We start from the raw sequence: 16,237 nt of genomic DNA, 5'->3' as shown, positions 1-16,237 counted from the left end.
ACCTCAAAGGCTCAGAGTGAGCAAGTTATTGCGCCCTCAGCTGGTACCTTTTGGTACCATAACATTGAAAAATCCTTAAGCTGCATTCAAGATGACAAGAAATGTTACAAAATGTTTAGTTTTACGAATGAGACTGTCGTCATAAAATCGTTCGGTGCTTTCCTTTTAACTAACTTTGAGTGCTGGGGGAAAAAAAGGAATAAATATGTTTTCAACGGTTTATTAATCTGGCTATGCAAATCACGTTCAATAATAACTGAGCTGAAGATCAGTCTTGAATGCGACTTCACAGTGACTGTTTACATTACGATGGTGACCGCAGGTGAGTGGCTAACAAGCCGATTTATCCTCTCAAATCATGATATTTGCCGAGATTCCCTTTGTATTTTGATTTAGTATATATATTCCTAAGTATCCACTTCCTCTTTAGCACGAATAACACAGATGTAACCCAAATATAGCTTAAGTCTTAGATCTAATGCTAAGGAAGTAAGCTAGCTAAATATGATCACCGGTATTTGTAGCTAGCTGCACTATTCTGCTGTTTGCCTTGTTTTTATCGGGTCGTGGCTTAGTCATTGTTAAACAGATGAGTTGTATACCAATAGTAGTGGCATATTTAAGTAGAATATGAAGTGATATTGTGATTGTCATGTGTCGCAGTGGAGCTGCTGAGTCTCCTGCTGGTGTCAGTGCTGTGGGGCTGCACCAACCCTCTCTTGAAGAGAGGCACCAAGGGGATAGAAAATGTGACAAAGACCAACAGAGTCTCACAGCTGCTGGCAGAGATCAAGTTTCTTTTCCTAAACCTCAAGGTAAATCCTGAGATCCGCTCTTGTGTGCCAGTGTGCAAGTAAGAAATTATTACCTTTTTTTAAATTTTACAATTGGTTTTAATGGCACCTTCTTCCTCATGTTGCTGCCCAGTACCTGGTTCCATTTCTCCTGAACCAGACTGGCTCTTTGGTCTACTATTATACACTTTCCACCACAGGTGAGACACATACTTCAATATTATCATCGTCACTGTCTGATGGCAGCTTCTACAGGGGAGAATGCGTTCAGTTCATTCATTGCACTGTGACTGTACCTTACCTAATAAACTTGATATATTGTAACACAAGTCAAACGACCTTTTCACAGCTGATATTTTATCTCGTCATAGCATGAAGAGCTCAGGTGTGGCTAATCACATAAATGACAGCTCAGTAATTCCATTACCTGAGTCAGCATGCATAGTACTAGAGGCCTGGAAGTGGCTGACCTAAATGGAATGCAGCCGTAATTAATGTTATTAATTACACCTGTGCTTTTCCTGCTATGATGAGCCAAAATGTCTGCTGTGACGAAGCTCATATGCTCAGGTGTCCTCAGGTGTATGTGCTGCTTGCCCACCCAGAAGTCACACTCATTTTATTGATATTTTTCAAAGAGTCAGAGATGTGTTTTTAGAATTTCCACTCTCTCTGAGATAAACTAACACACATTTTTATAAACTAGTACTAGAATGTTAACTTTACATTCTGCACAACTATCTATAATATATCATCATGAAAGGGAGAAAGCCAGAGAGAACCACACTGCATTCACAGCTGACATGATTTGTCAAAGTAGAAAAGGACAGGTGTTAACATTAACAATGGCTCTGTTGCATTCAAGTTACCCCCTAAATGGAATTCAGCCCTCTTTCATTTTGTTATTCATGCCTGTCCTTTTCCCACATGTCAAAATGTGAAAAGGGCCTATGGTGTTGGTGAACTGTTCAGGCTTACATTGTATGTTTTTACCACACAAGTAAGCATGATTTGACAGCCAAATGTAATCTAGTTAAAACACTACTATGAAGATTAATGGACGTACATGTCAAGAAAGGTAAAATTTTGCAGTGTAACTGACCTAGTACTGCAACTAACAGTTATTTTATTCTATCACAATTCCTTAGAGCCCAAGTTGACGTTTTGAAATAGCTTTTTTTAGCCAGACCATTTGACCATAGTTTACTATAATGTAATGCTAATATAATGCTTTTCCTTGCAGCAAATCCTCACATTTGAGGATCTGGAAAAAACAAATATTTGGCATTTTTGCTTGAAAAATTACAATTAACCGACAGAACAGAACCACATTGTAAGAAATGACTCTGCTTGTGGGAGCATGTCCAGCTTTGATTATAAAGAACTGATATTTCTACCGGTTTTTGTTTTACAAAAAATTGAAAATGACTGTACCAACTATTTTCTTGGATGACAATAGACAAAGAATGCATATCCATTTACAAACATTGCTCATGTTGGAAATGGGTTTTATTTAAACAGATCATTAGCTTTCTGGTCATTTTTCATTTTGCACAGCGATTTGCATCGTGTGTGTATAGCAGCAGGACACACAGGTGTGCAAGTTAATTTGTTAGCAGAATGTTTTCTCCACTTCTCTTATCCAGAGTTATCGCTTGCTGTTCCTGTGGCCAACTCTCTCACCTTCCTTTGCACCCTGCTCACTGGCAAGTTACTGGGTGAAGAGTTTGGAGGCAAACGTAAGTGACTCATTTTCGTGATGCTGATACACTAGCTTGCTTTTCAGTACCAGGGCAGTCGCACAGCAAGTGATACCCACAAGGACAAATCGAGGATGCTGAGATGCTACAAGCTATAGGATCAAACATTAGGCTACTGGAACATGTTTAGAGATTTCGGGGATCATTTCAACAATGTTACATAAGCAAGACATTACTTTACTGGCATGCCAAGGCATTATGGAGCAGTTAATTCCCTCCTGTGCCTTTCTCCTCTCCTTGAAAAATACAGTACTAGTTGTATTCTGTCTTGATGATGTGCTTTTTTTTTTACTTTCATTTTCTTTCATATCCTCACCCATACACACCTCACTCTCTGCAGAGGCTGTCGCAGGAATGTTCCTTACCATGGCTGGCATCACTCTGTGTGTTATAAGCTCCATTGACGACAAAGACACTGGCAAGCAGAATATGACCCAGGCTGCACACTGACGGAGATCAGGATTAAAAGCAAATTGTCCCGTACCTTCAAGTGATTCCTTAGCAGGAAAGGCCAGAGCAGAGTTGGAGCAGGACTAGAGGGGGGCAATTTAGATTCAGACAGCGACTCCTCAGAGCAACGGTTCTGGTGGGAGAGTTGTGCCTAAAATGAACCCAGCGTGAGCTTCAAAAGACCTGTCCAGCAACTCTTACACCAAGTTTAAGGGGAAGAGGGTTCATGCAGGGTTCACCTCAAGGCTAGACTAGATTTATGGTGCTCGCATAGAAGTTGGTGGTTGTTAACTTTTACTTTTAAGCACTCTGCTGCCTGGCCATGTGACTGGCATCTGCATAAATGCTATAGAGACCACATACAGATGAGGCTGGGGTTTGAAATGGACCAATTAGATCCAACCTCCTGGTTTAACAGGGACATTTTACTGCGGCTGCCTTCTGTCCACTGTGTGTGTGTGTGTGTGTGTGTGTGTGTGTGTGTGTGTGTGTGTGTGTGTGTGTGTGTGTGTGTGTGTGTGTGTGTGTGTGTGTGTGTGTGTGTGTGTGTGTGTGTGTGTGTGTGTGTGTGTGTGTGGAAGAACAGGATGCAGGAGAGGACAAATGGCTGTTTAGCTCGAGCATAAAGCTGCTTTCATTTACTTATTTTCTCCTCCTCCTCCTCCTCCTTCTTCTTCCCCTGCTACCTTGTATACATGATATATTACTGAGGAAGATATACCAGTTATTTTCTAGAGTTCTCTGTGAAGGAAGAGTAACAAGGACATAGTTGTTAACAGTGAGTGACCTTGTTGCAGGTACTGTGAACAAGGTTGAATCGAAATGTACATAGTATATTTTTATTGACATAAAACACTGTAAAGATGACGTTATTGTTGTTTAGCTTGTATGTGGCTGATATTTTATTAATAAATTGTTGGCAAAACAAACACAACGCGTTGTGATCTCTGACCATCATCACTGACTCCTGCAAATCAAAATATAATTCAGGCTTAAAATGTCCCAACATATTGTTTCTTATGTACATTTTGTATGCGGAATAAATTGCATCATTGAACATCTACACAATATCTACATCAGGATTATCCCTTCAAAACAGGTTGGACACAATATCATAAACAGCTGTACAATATAACAAACACTATGTTTGAGAAGCTTATTATGTCAGAAAAGTGTTGTTTTGTCAGTTTATGGAGTTGTTGCTGTTGATTGTAAAGGATTGTACTAGAGCTTATGATAGTGTGTTTGTGTTTGTTGTTATTTTGTTCACGTTTTTGACTCTTCCAACATAAATGAATGTTGTCACTTGGCTCATTGCCCCAGTAAAAGTACTACCATGTTAAATCAAACATTCATTTAGGCGCACAAGTCATTGTAGAAGCGGTAGATGATGTGACGTCCTGTGAATCTTCTGTGCTCACCAGTCCTCCTGATGATGGTTTTGGTCTGCTGCGTTCGACGGGGCGTCCTGTGTACTCTCCTGTTAGGGCAAATTATTAAAACGTTTCCATTGGGCCTGGTTATGGCGATGCCATTATGCACTGTTTTACGATGTGAGGAGGGTAAACTTGCCTTTTCCTCCTTGTTTCCCTGAGAGGTGGACGATGAAGGCCTTGACTTTTGAAACATCTGATTCAGCTCAGATTCCTTTTGAAATAAGAAAAACAATGATTGCTGACTACATTTTTGTGTCCATGTACTACTGAATGTAAGCTGTTACAAATTGTAACAAACAGGTGGTGTATAGGTGTGTGTACTGTACCAGTGTTTCAGCAGCAGACTCCTCAGCTCTAGCAGAATTTTCTGTCTGTTTCACGGCATCTCGCTCGGATTGAGGTGCCTTTTTGCAGGACAAGAATATTATATTCTGATCCCATTTATACTCAAAAAGAAAACCTGAACCTTTTCATTAGGACACTTGTATTATGATTATGTAAATGTAACCACCCACTCATATATACTGTACCTGCTTTCCATTGTGTTTGTGTGGGTGTTCTCCCTCACAAACACAGTGTGCTGCCCACTATTTATAATTTGTGCATGTCTCTTGAGAAAAACAGATAAGGTTTCGTTTGTTTTTTTCTCCCACATGCAGAATACAGAATCATATGTGTTTGTGACAGTGAACAGGAATTTATAGAGTGACTTTCTGGACTGGTTTTGGTCTGTTGATGAAGAAAGATGAGCCGGTTGAAAATATGAAATGGAAATATGTCATGTGATGTCACATATTCACTCTTATTTTAACTGTCAGCTGCTTAGACTATATTCTTGCAAAGGGCATCATAATGCATACAGACATACATTCATTTCTTATCCAGACCGTCATGGATCCATCTTCTGGAATCCATCATTTTCTAAATTACACCCTCAATGTAGAAAGATTACTCTACACTTCACTGAATGAATGTGAAAGACATTGTTTTTTTCCATTTCTTCACTTAGATAAGAAGCAGATAAGAACAGATTCACATGGAACATGAACAAAATTGTTCATGCCTACCTGCTGTATGTTGTGCAGAGGATCGCTTTGGTTGTATAGCTCCTCATCCTCCACTACTTCTGCAACTCTCTTCAGATAGAAAATGAGAGACAGGTTTACCTCTGCTGTAAACATATATTTGCCGCAATTAATTTACCTCGTCCAGTGATATTTAGCATCGTACTGTGCAGTTGTGAGGCTGAAAGGACACTGAGAGGACTGTAAAGCTCACCTGGTCAACAGGAAGCTCTGTAGCCGTGTTTTCATCCTCGTGCACCTCCTCGGCCCCTCGCACCTCCTCTCTTCTCTTCCGCGCTGCTCTTTTAAACACGCTGGGCTGCACTGTGATGAAGAGAAAAAAAAAGCTGCTGCCGCCATAATGATTAACACAAAATTATTTAAACTCATTGTGAATATGAAGATTCAAAATGAGATACATAAAGTTGTGAAGTTGTGGCTGCTAACCAGATCCATTGCTGAGGGGGGGTCTTGGCTGCCTTCTATTGCGGATCTTGACGGGCCGGGCGAAGAATGCGGAGGTGTCATCTGCTCCTTCTCTCCTGCTCCTCTGCTGTGTGGCTGCTGGAGCTGCAGCTTCATCTCCAGTCGACTTCACCCTCCGACCGTCTGACTGAAATTCATAAGATACAATAATGAATAAATATAATCTACTTTATTGTGTATTACATGTAGACCAAAAGTACCCTCTGCAGTGTATGTCTCACTGGTGTATTGAATGTGTTAGGCAGTATACACCAAACAAATTAACAGTCCCAATATAGCTCCTGTGGTGTGAATACGAGACAGAGGAGGATTGTGTTTTCACCTCGGGGGAGTCGAGGAGAGCTGAGTCACTGTACTGGTCTTCTGGACCGCTTCCTGCTTTCCTGTTCTAATAGAAACACACAAGACACGCACAAGACAGCTGTCACTCAGACATGACCTGTAGGCTGCAGAATAACAATGCTAAGACATGAAAGTTAGGTGAGTAAATTACAGTATTAACTGCAGGTACCTCATTTCTTCTTAACAGCCTTCTCTTTCCTGGGTAATATCTGCAAAAATGAAGCAAACCACTGGAATGTGAAGAAGGTGAGAGATAAAAGTGCACAGAACATTCTCGTTTATCCTCCATCTCGTCTGACAATCATTCTATTTTAGAAAGCAGAACAGCCAGAACAGACGCACATAAACACACATCTTTACAAGCACTTACGGAGGACCTTGCATAACAATACCTCTCTGTGGCTTTTGAGACCAACAGCTCCACATATGGAAGTTTCTTGAACCTCTCAGTTCCCACAGCAACATAGCTGTGGCCAGTCTCCAGCTCAACAGCTGAGGACACAGTCGCTCCTTCCAAAGAGCACAACCTGATGAAGCATAAGGATTAGGGAGATGTTTGCTGGATCTCTCTCTATTTGTATTCCACGGGGTGAATGTGTGTGTGACTATGTGTCAATGTGTCACTGACCTGCGCACAGCTCCGGTTCGTAAGCTGACCTTCTCTGTGACCAGACTCAGGATCTGCTCCAGGTCCTGCCGCATGCTCCGAGGAATGATGAATCGAAATGGCGGACACAGGAGATCTCCATTACGGAAAACACTGGACAGAAATAAATAGGTACACATTTTTAAAAAATTCTTAAATAATACTTAAAAAATACATGCCCATATGTACACTTAAACAGTTATTGTTTGGTGTCTATACTGGCCATGATGAGATCTTTGCACAATGTTATTCCAATGTAAGAGATGGGGAGCAAAATCTACAATCCTTGTTCTGTGGAAAATGCATTCTGAAGTTCAGCCAAAGGTATGAGACTTCAGAAGTCTTCCAAAGTTACAGTATCAGTTTTATTACAATGCTTCCCTTGACAGTGTTTACTTGCTGAGCTACATGGATGGATAGTAACACAACAAGACTTAGTGTGTACAGTACAGCCATGGTAGCGGCTCAGAACTTTGAGCTAAATGCGAACACACATTAGTTTAGCGTGTTAGCATGCTAAAGACAGCTGAGGCTGATGGGAATGTCATTGGCTTTGCAGGTTAGGGTTATGGTACTGGACAAATGTAAACTTTGATCTAACATCGTGGCGCTAGATGAAAAGTCAGATTCACCAAAGTTATTACAGTTCCTCCTGAGGGGAACATGAATGTGTGAACCAAATGTCATGGCGATCGATCCGACATTTCACTCAAAACCACAAACTTCGCGGTGGCACCAGAGGGAAAGGATTAGGATTCATCCTCTGGTAACTATGAATGTCTGTACCAAAATCTCTGCCAACTGATCTAGTATGTTGAGATGTTTCACAGGATAATTGTAAGCATTGGCCTGCTGGCAGGATTGTGAACCTATCCTTAAAAGAAAGTCATCATAGAAACTATCTTAATGTGCTGAGGATAATTATGTATGTGTGTTTGCACTTAGTATGTCCAACTCACTGTATAATGCAAGGTACAGGTATAAACTTCCTCCATTTGGCTGAGACATTTGGTCTCTGGGTTACTTTGGCCTGCAGAACACATTCAGAAAATCAGATGCATGGTACACGAAACATCATAATGTTGTCATTTTCTCAGCAATATTGAAAAATCCCCTCATCTGTTTTACGTCATCCATGTCCTGCACATCAATTACTCTGCATGTCCATCACAGTAAAAGTAGCTATCAAGAATGTGTAATGACTGACTAACTATTCTGCTCATGTCAGCTCAAGTGCTGCAGCCATGGAAACTAACGTCACTCCAAGACTTCTCTGATGGCACATTCACGCACCGTGTCTGATCGCTCAAAGCTGTTACCCATGTCGCCCCATATCAATGAAATCTGGAGCCATTGTCCGTGTCTCTGCCTCCAATAACGTAGCTGGACTAAATAAATCAACTCAGACACTGATAATCTTCCCTCATTCTTTTTACTTTGAAGTGGCAGACGTTTAATGCATTTACAGTGTCTCTGAGCAGAGAAGGAGGCGTGGGGAGGTCAATGTGGGTATTAGGCCTGCCCAGACATGCACATAGCCCTGATAACGCCGTGTGAGTTTCACCAGCGGGATCAAACACAACTCACATACGGACACACTTCCTGCATTGCTCCACAGCAACCACAACACAGGCATGTAAGACTTTAAAACCCAAAGACTCAGCTTTCCAAATGGCAGACACCCAAGGCACACATAATTACTCTCCACTCCTTTTTATGTTTTTCAGAGAAGTAACACTGATGCCTTGAGACTGAGAGCCCACTCTGCGTCTGAAAAACCAAGCGGTCATCCCTGCCAGCTGGTCAGAATACAAAGCGAGCACTTGTCAGCTTGAGTGGCTCTGTGTGTGTGTACGTGTGTGTTGCTTTGAAATCAGTTTTGTGTGAACGTTAAGAGAGTTTCTGTCAGCATAATACTGCCATCACTATCATCACCGAGCCCTGCCTGTCTTTCAATGCACAATGTTTAAACTCAAACAGCTATAGAGAAAAGAGTTGGGTTCAGATTCATTCAGAGGATTTTCTTGTTGAAAACCTCTGATACACTCTGACGAACACCAGCTGTAATTACTGAATCTAATGTCACACGAAACCCTTAAAAGGGCACCCTGCAAGGCCCGAGTGTTTGGTCGATGGACAGCACAATCATTAGCCCATTGTTTCCGGGAACTAACATGACAACTAGTGACATCAATGCGATGGTACACGCGCAAAAGGTGACCCGTGCACACACACAATCTGACTAATGCGAACATAACCTAAGTGTTGCCACATTTACAGGCAAATACGAGCTTGTCTCTGTAATGGAAAATCCTGCAGTCATTTTCATATTTGACTTGGCCGGAGTTCAAATGGATCAACTTGATATGAGCGCAGTGCGGCCTGGTGGTGCATTCCTCCTGGATAGACTGAGATTAATGAGTGATGGACTGTGCTGTTGGCCTTAAAAGCAAGCTGTCCTCATGAGAGAATAAAAGCCTACCTGGGTGTCTTCACGGGCAGCAGGCTGCTTTTTCATTCCTGTGTTCAGATAACTGTACACAACAACAACAGACATGATAAAAGGAAAACCTTCCAACAACTTATTGATTTATTCTAAATCAGTTTACTTTCATTTTAGAGACAGAAACTGTACATTAAAATTATCCTTTATATCAGAGCAGTAAATGGCTTTTGTACTCACTCCAATTTCTTGAACCTTTCAAAGCCAGCAGCAACATACTGGGCTCCAGTCTGAAGGTCCCGGAGGTCTGAGACCCTGTGGCCCTGCGTGGGGGTGTACAGAGTCCTGATGGCAAGTGGAGCACCGATGCTCTGGGTCACTTCATTCAGAAAGGCCTCCATAGTGGCCACCTGTCGCTGGTTGACCACGAACCTCCGCCCGTTGTAGAAGGGGTCTCCATTCCTATACACCACCACGCTCTTCACTGGAGGCAGGAGAGTCGTGGCTGCGGTGCCGGCAGCCATCTCTGAGCCAGCTGTTACTGCCACAAATTAAAAAAAGGCTGCTAAGTGTCCTTGAGTTCTCTCCACATACATACAACTTCACTCACAAAACCTAGAGTTTCATTTACTGGCTGTCTTCATACACCAGATACATGCCACATTCTATGGGCCACACTTGTTCAACAGCCACACATTAACACAAACACATATTACATGATCTTTGGTCCGCACAAGATGCTGCTCAGTCACTCACAAGCCTGGTGGAAGATGAAGCGTGGAAATCGTAGGAATTGAAGGCAGAAGGTGAAAATCAGTCCCTCCTGTTGTTGTGGTCTGTCTGGACTCCCACTCACCACGTTCTGCTCTCTCTATCCCCCTAACATACACACACACACACACACACACACGCACACACATTCACACACTACTCCACTGACGGCGGTGAGTATTTCCTGGTTGCTATGGCAGCGTGACAGCAATGACTGGCTTTGTGGGCCTAACCATCGGCAGCAACCACAACAAAAGAGACGGACAAGAGGAGGAGGAGAGAATGGGTGGGTCGCTGTGTTGTAAGCTGAATCAATAAGATAACCTCTACACCCAGTTGTCTGACCCCCCCCCCCCCCCCCCCCCCCCAAATAAAAAATACCAAATACATCATGCATATTAGCTTTACCAAGCAAGTGCAAATATGAAATTTGAGTTTCTGTTAGTCACCACACAAACTTGTTTATAGCCAAGGACCCTCCTCTGAATTCCACTGAATGAACCCTCTTCCTGCACAATAGTACCTCCACTCAACCTCTCACAATTTACGCGGTAAGGACAATATCAAACCACCTCAGCGGCAGTAAAAAAATACAATTTATTAATTCTTTACATTTGCAAATAACATACACAGTGTACAGGTTGGTTTCGATCAACATAAAAAATGAATAAATACATACTACTGAAAACAATTTATTTATTGTGTATATGTGTAATATATCTGTCAAATAATAGCTTAAACAGATGCCACTTGAGTGAGTTCAGTTGCCTTCAGTCCCACATTATCACGTCCAGTTCACATCACTTCTGCTGTCAGGAGACGCTCAGCCTGTCCTTCAGTGACAAGTACTGAAGAGGAGAAGAAAGATGGGAAAAACATTAAATCATTAAAAGTTAATTTTCTGGCAGGTTAGACCATGTAATTTAAGTGATTGGGTGAGCTAACTCCCAGTGCATGACAACAGTCTATAAAAGGTTTTGGATTATACAGATATAGAAATGATTACATTCATATACATACATGTTTCAGTATGATTCTTCTGAGGTTTTTCTTGTCAATTACTGTGTACGACATTTGAACTAGCTAAGACACAGCATTACCGATTTACACATTTAACACACGGGTCAGACTGTAGGAATACACATGGTTTTAGCCTCTGTGTTTGTAAGTATAAGTTGGCTGACTTATAGACAGGACTTGTTGATTGCACTCAATAAGTAGCTACTGATGCTGCAAATATACTATGGTTATTACTGAAATACGGACACTTACAATGTAGGTATTCTTTCTAGGAGAACTGATGTTTCTTGGACCCACTCTGCAGACTTATTTTTGAGGTCACTAAATAAATGCAGCAGAGGCAATTTTCTTACAGCAGGAGACTGCCACTGCTGAATAAATGTAGGGAAACACTACATCTTGTCCTCTGCCTTACCTTTTTCCTGCTGTCAATGGCCTGTTGGAGCCAGAGCAGCTCCATAGTCAGGGTGTTTCTATGGAGACGCAGGGCCTCTGGGGTACAGGGCACCTCCTGGGCCAAGCAGTACTGCCGGGGACCTGAAGGAGTGACGATGAATTCAAAATTAAGTTCTTCTCACTACAGGAGACAAATCTGTTAGCAAGAAAAGTCAATTTTCCCGAATCTTTTATTTAGTTTCTATCTTTTCCTAAACAAGTCAAACATCTCCCAATGAAGTGAGAGAATTTAACTTGTATGCAATGCTACATTTTTTATTGAAGCTACTAAAACATTTTTTTATTTTTTTTATCTATTTTAAGACCTAAATATTCCATCATAAACAAAATATATGCTAAAGATGGATTTCATCTGTAGTGTAGTCCTTACACATCGAAAGTGCTGAAACAATGAATTGTTTTGTCGATGACTAACAATTTTGATAATCAATTAATCATTTACGCCATTTATCTAAAGAAAAATGCCAAAACACTTGATGTTTCCAGATTCTCAAATATGAGGATTTTATGCTTTTCTTTGTTTCATACCTTTGTAAATTGTATATCTTTAGGTTTTGGACTGTTAGATGGAAAAAACAAGCAATTTGAAGGCATCACCTTCTTGGAAACTGTCATGGGCATTTGTCAAACTATTTCAGAAATGTTATAGGTTTAAGTGATTGTGAAAATAATTGTTAGTTGACGCCCTAAACAAGATGCAATCTTGAACCTCTATTATATTCTAAATTAATAATCATAGATGCAGACACATAAATTAAAGTCATCTCATTTCAAAACGCCTTGCACACACAAATAATGAGCTGGGAGTTGTACCATTATGTGCACAACTCTCAGCTTTGTGAGAGTGACCATAGTTCATGTCCAGCTCCAAACTGCCCCAGATGGAGGTGGACCCTCCTGTGCTCTCCATCACCCCTCCATCTTTATCCCCCACAGTGCTTTCTTTCTGCCCCTCTCCATCCCATCTAACACTACTGCTGAGGAAATTGTCCTTAGACAGAGAGGCCTGTCCTTTGGTTTGTGAATAATCTCTCTCGGCTTCTAGCAGGAGGTGCTCTCCTCTCTCCTCTGATAAGTGTGCTGCTGCTGCTGCTGGGCTCTGGAGACTGGCACAGACATCTAGTCCTGGACTTGAAGGCTTCCTGGCAGAGCTGCTGGGTCGTAGAAACGGGACGTCCTGATGATGCATGAGCACGAGCATTAGAAGAGTGTCAAGAAGCTGATTAAATCACACTCTCTTACAGTTACTTACAGTGTCTGTGAAGTGGGGAATGGGGATAACCGTCTCCCTCCACTCCAGATGGGTCAAGCCTCCATCAAGATCTTTCACGATGTCTTCAAAGTCTTCTCGTGCACGGCTGACTTCGTTCCTCACCAAGTATCCACGTGCAGATGCCTACCGTAGACAGAAGAGTTACAGTAACTATAGCAACAGTAACTTGTCCCGTGTAGCCTACTACCTGACTTTAGTTACGTCAATGCTAACAACGATAGCTACCATTAGCCGTCTTCCGGAGTCAACAAAAGCAGCTAAACAGCCCGAACTAGCAAAAAACAATTGACCACAGGTATAAAGACACAACTCGGTGCTTTACGACTTGAAAGCAGGCTAATTACCTGAAAACAGGTGAGTATCCTCTCCCATTTGCTTCTGTCCATTGCTATGGTAACATGACGGCGCTGCCTCTGGGAGCGGGAGATGAACTCGAACCTTTGATTTTGTTCCGGTGTCACACTCAAAAATTAAAAGCCTCTTTGTAAATTTTAACCACATACGTGTAGCGGTTCAGCTCTTAGCTTGATATGTTGGCGTCACTACACTACAGTGATATTTTTACGATTGAAACTGTATACAAATGACCGAGGTAACTTTGGTGTAAACCCGACGTTACATATATGGTGTTATATTTTGGTAAAACGTGGACGGAAGTGACACTGTGTTTATATATTCAGTTTGCGATGTTGCTGCTCGTCACATGCCACTTTTTCCTCAAAGTTTTTCGCCACAACTAAAGAAAATGAGTAGTGGTTCGAATCAGAGGACATTGTTCCAGACTTGGGGTGCTTCCGTTCCTCAAAACAAAATTGTTCAACCGAAAAAAGAAGGTAAGAAAGCCGCTGGACGGCGCCGAACAACCCCAAGCAACACTGCACAGGTAGCTACAACACACCCTCCTCGAAATCCTCTATGGACTGAAATAGGTCAGGGGTCCTCGTACACTTCAGAGAACCCAGTGAGGACAGAGGACTTCAACCTTGCATATGAAGATGACGACGATGACCTGATGGTGGTCGCTGTTTATGAAGCTGAAAAGAGCCTACAACTTGATGATGCAAACTCTCTTCAATATGACAGCGCTTTAGGAACAGAGAGCACTGCCCTCTCTCCCATCCCGTCAGGTGGGCAGACATATCCAGACTTGCCTGGTTTTGACAGCTCCTCAGCTACGGTATGGATTTACCCCACCAACTACCCCATCAGAGAGTACCAGCTGAAGATCTCAGAGGCTGCCCTGTTTCAGAACACACTGGTGTGTCTTCCCACTGGTCTGGGAAAGACCTTTATAGCCTCTGTGGTTATGTACAACTTCTACCGCTGGTATCCATCAGGGAAGATTGTATTCATGGCTCCCACCAAACCTCTGGTGGCACAACAGATCGAGGCTTGTTATAAAGTGATGGGGATCCCACAGGCGCACATGGCTGAGCTGACAGGTAACAATCATGACACAAAAACCATGACGCTCCCCTTTTTGCCTTCACTAACATGTCGTCCATCTGCAGGAAGCACGGCAGCAAAGCAGAGACAGGAGGTGTGGAGGACCAAGCGTGTCTTCTTCCTCACCCCTCAGGTCATGGTGAATGATCTCTCCAGAGAGACCTGCCCGGCCCAGCAGGTCAAGTGTGTGGTGATTGATGAAGCCCACAAGGCGCTGGGCAACCATGCCTACTGTCAGGTACATAAATCTCTCTCTAATGATCACAGCTTCAGTTATGTGTCACTGCTGACTATAGTTTCAGGATATATTTTACTTGCCATGTCCAATTCTGATTGAGAACCTGCTATAAAGTGACTTTAAAGTGATAATCCACCCAAAATATGTCTTCGCTAAGTAACACTCACTCTTATAAACTTGAGAGGTGGTTGTAAGAAGTCTGTTGCAAAGAATGGAGGCTGTGGTCATACTTCTGACTCCTCTTCATCTTCACATTGTGCATCACTGGATGTTCACACACTGGGGAAAGCACTGGAGCTAGAACTGTAGCTAGAATTGTGATTTGAAACAGTCAAAGCATCTTTACAGTAGTATGAAACTGTGTTCACTTTTATTAGTTTATTTCCTAGTAGGATTGGGTGATGTGACAAAATACTGTACACCATGGTAGCTATCCCTTTAACGTCTCTGGTTGTATTACTTGACTATTAGGGGCAATGTTGCAAATCAATGAGCAGGGCAATTTTTATATTTACTTCAATGTAATGGAGTAGCTTGATTTGTCAGGTATTTCATTCATTTTAATTAATTGGATTAGCCAGACAGTTGTTTCTATCTATTTAAGGACCAAGACCTAAGTATTCCATAAACTAATTATAAACTAAATGTATGTTGAAGATGGATGTCATCTGTAGTGCGTACACATCAAGTGCTGAAACAATTAATTTTGTCGATGATTTTCAATTTTCAATTAATCATCTATGTCATTTATCAACGGTAAAATGCCAATGTCTTGAATTGTTATGGGCATTTTTCACACAATTTCTGAAAGCTTATAGGCTTAAGTGATGATTGAAATAATTGTTAGTTGAAGCCCTAAATAAGTTACAGTCTTGAACCTCTATTCTAAATTAATAATGATAGACACATAAATTAAAAGTGATCTATTTTTAAAACACCTTGCACACACAAGAGCTGGCCATCATGTGCACAACTCTCACTTTTGTGAGAGTGAGCATTTATAATGATTTATATCCACATTGTGATATTAAATTACATATACCTTGATAGAGGACTTTATCTTATCTCTCACTTCTATTTTTTACCAGAGGGGTGCTCTTTATGTTAGCCTTCTAACAATTTTAGTTAGTTGAATATTTGGACTACTCAAATAAAGTGCTAACAATGTCCCGTACTTGCTCCTCTCGCTGTTACTCAGGTGATCAGACAGCTCGGCAGCCAGACTCTACAATTCCGCATCCTGGCCCTTAGTGCAACTCCAGGAGGAGATACAAAAGTAAGAACAATATACATGAAATATTTATACACTATAAATTCCCTTTTGTCTGATAAAAAAAAATCTTTCTCTACCATTCTCAAATGTAATTGCACCTTTCCTCTCTTACTTCGTCCCTGCAGTCGGTGCAGTCGGTGATCTCTAATTTGCTCATCTCCCACATTGAGCTGCGTTCAGATGAGAGCCCAGACATCCGAGCCCATTCCCACCAGCGCAGTGTGGACAAAGTGGTGGTTCCGCTGGGGGAGGTCCTTTCTGCTCACCAGGCGCGCTACCTGCAGGTAGGCACAAGCAATTTTGCATCATATTTAGCAACACTCCTCCCTGTCTTTACAG

At 41.8% G+C, this 16,237-nt stretch overlaps 4 protein-coding genes across 4 annotated transcripts in view; 2 read left to right on the top strand and 2 right to left on the bottom strand.

The window, feature by feature from the left end:
- The first annotated feature begins 309 nt into the window (after nt 1-309).
- tmem234 (transmembrane protein 234) lies at nt 310-3,932 on the top strand. The gene is made up of 5 exons (XM_070920342.1): nt 310-322; nt 664-815; nt 928-994; nt 2,441-2,533; nt 2,895-3,932. Exons 1-5 carry the CDS (start codon nt 310-312, stop codon nt 3,002-3,004), a joined length of 435 nt encoding a protein of 144 aa, XP_070776443.1. The 3' UTR covers nt 3,005-3,932.
- On the bottom strand, nt 3,889-9,945 carry dcdc2b (doublecortin domain containing 2B). Its single transcript, XM_070920341.1, has 12 exons — nt 9,662-9,945; nt 9,461-9,512; nt 7,938-8,023; nt 6,961-7,092; nt 6,725-6,859; nt 6,502-6,541; nt 6,313-6,378; nt 5,952-6,117; nt 5,719-5,828; nt 5,508-5,576; nt 4,577-4,621; nt 3,889-4,484 (listed from the first exon to the last, which is right to left on the bottom strand). Exons 1-12 carry the CDS (start codon nt 9,943-9,945, stop codon nt 4,422-4,424), a joined length of 1,248 nt encoding a protein of 415 aa, XP_070776442.1. The 3' UTR covers nt 3,889-4,421.
- Nucleotides 9,946-10,839: 894 nt separating this feature from the next.
- iqcc (IQ motif containing C) lies at nt 10,840-13,367 on the bottom strand. The gene is made up of 5 exons (XM_070921020.1): nt 13,286-13,367; nt 12,921-13,064; nt 12,482-12,845; nt 11,628-11,749; nt 10,840-11,040 (listed from the first exon to the last, which is right to left on the bottom strand). The coding sequence occupies exons 1-5, from the start codon at nt 13,325-13,327 to the stop codon at nt 11,005-11,007; spliced, it is 708 nt and encodes a 235-aa protein (XP_070777121.1). The 5' UTR covers nt 13,328-13,367; the 3' UTR covers nt 10,840-11,004.
- Nucleotides 13,368-13,686: 319 nt separating this feature from the next.
- fancm (FA complementation group M) overlaps nt 13,687-16,237 on the top strand; it is a 38,634-nt gene continuing 36,083 nt past the window's right edge. The window contains exons 1-4 of the mRNA XM_070920475.1: nt 13,687-14,383; nt 14,453-14,625; nt 15,824-15,901; nt 16,024-16,182. Coding sequence (XP_070776576.1) covers nt 13,687-14,383; nt 14,453-14,625; nt 15,824-15,901; nt 16,024-16,182 — 1,107 coding nt within the window. The remainder of the gene's footprint in view (nt 14,384-14,452; nt 14,626-15,823; nt 15,902-16,023; nt 16,183-16,237) is intronic.

Source organism: Enoplosus armatus, chromosome 15 (assembly GCF_043641665.1).
Source record: "Enoplosus armatus isolate fEnoArm2 chromosome 15, fEnoArm2.hap1, whole genome shotgun sequence".
Taxonomy (NCBI): domain Eukaryota; kingdom Metazoa; phylum Chordata; class Actinopteri; order Centrarchiformes; family Enoplosidae; genus Enoplosus; species Enoplosus armatus.
This window is presented reverse-complemented; position numbering and strand designations above follow the sequence as displayed.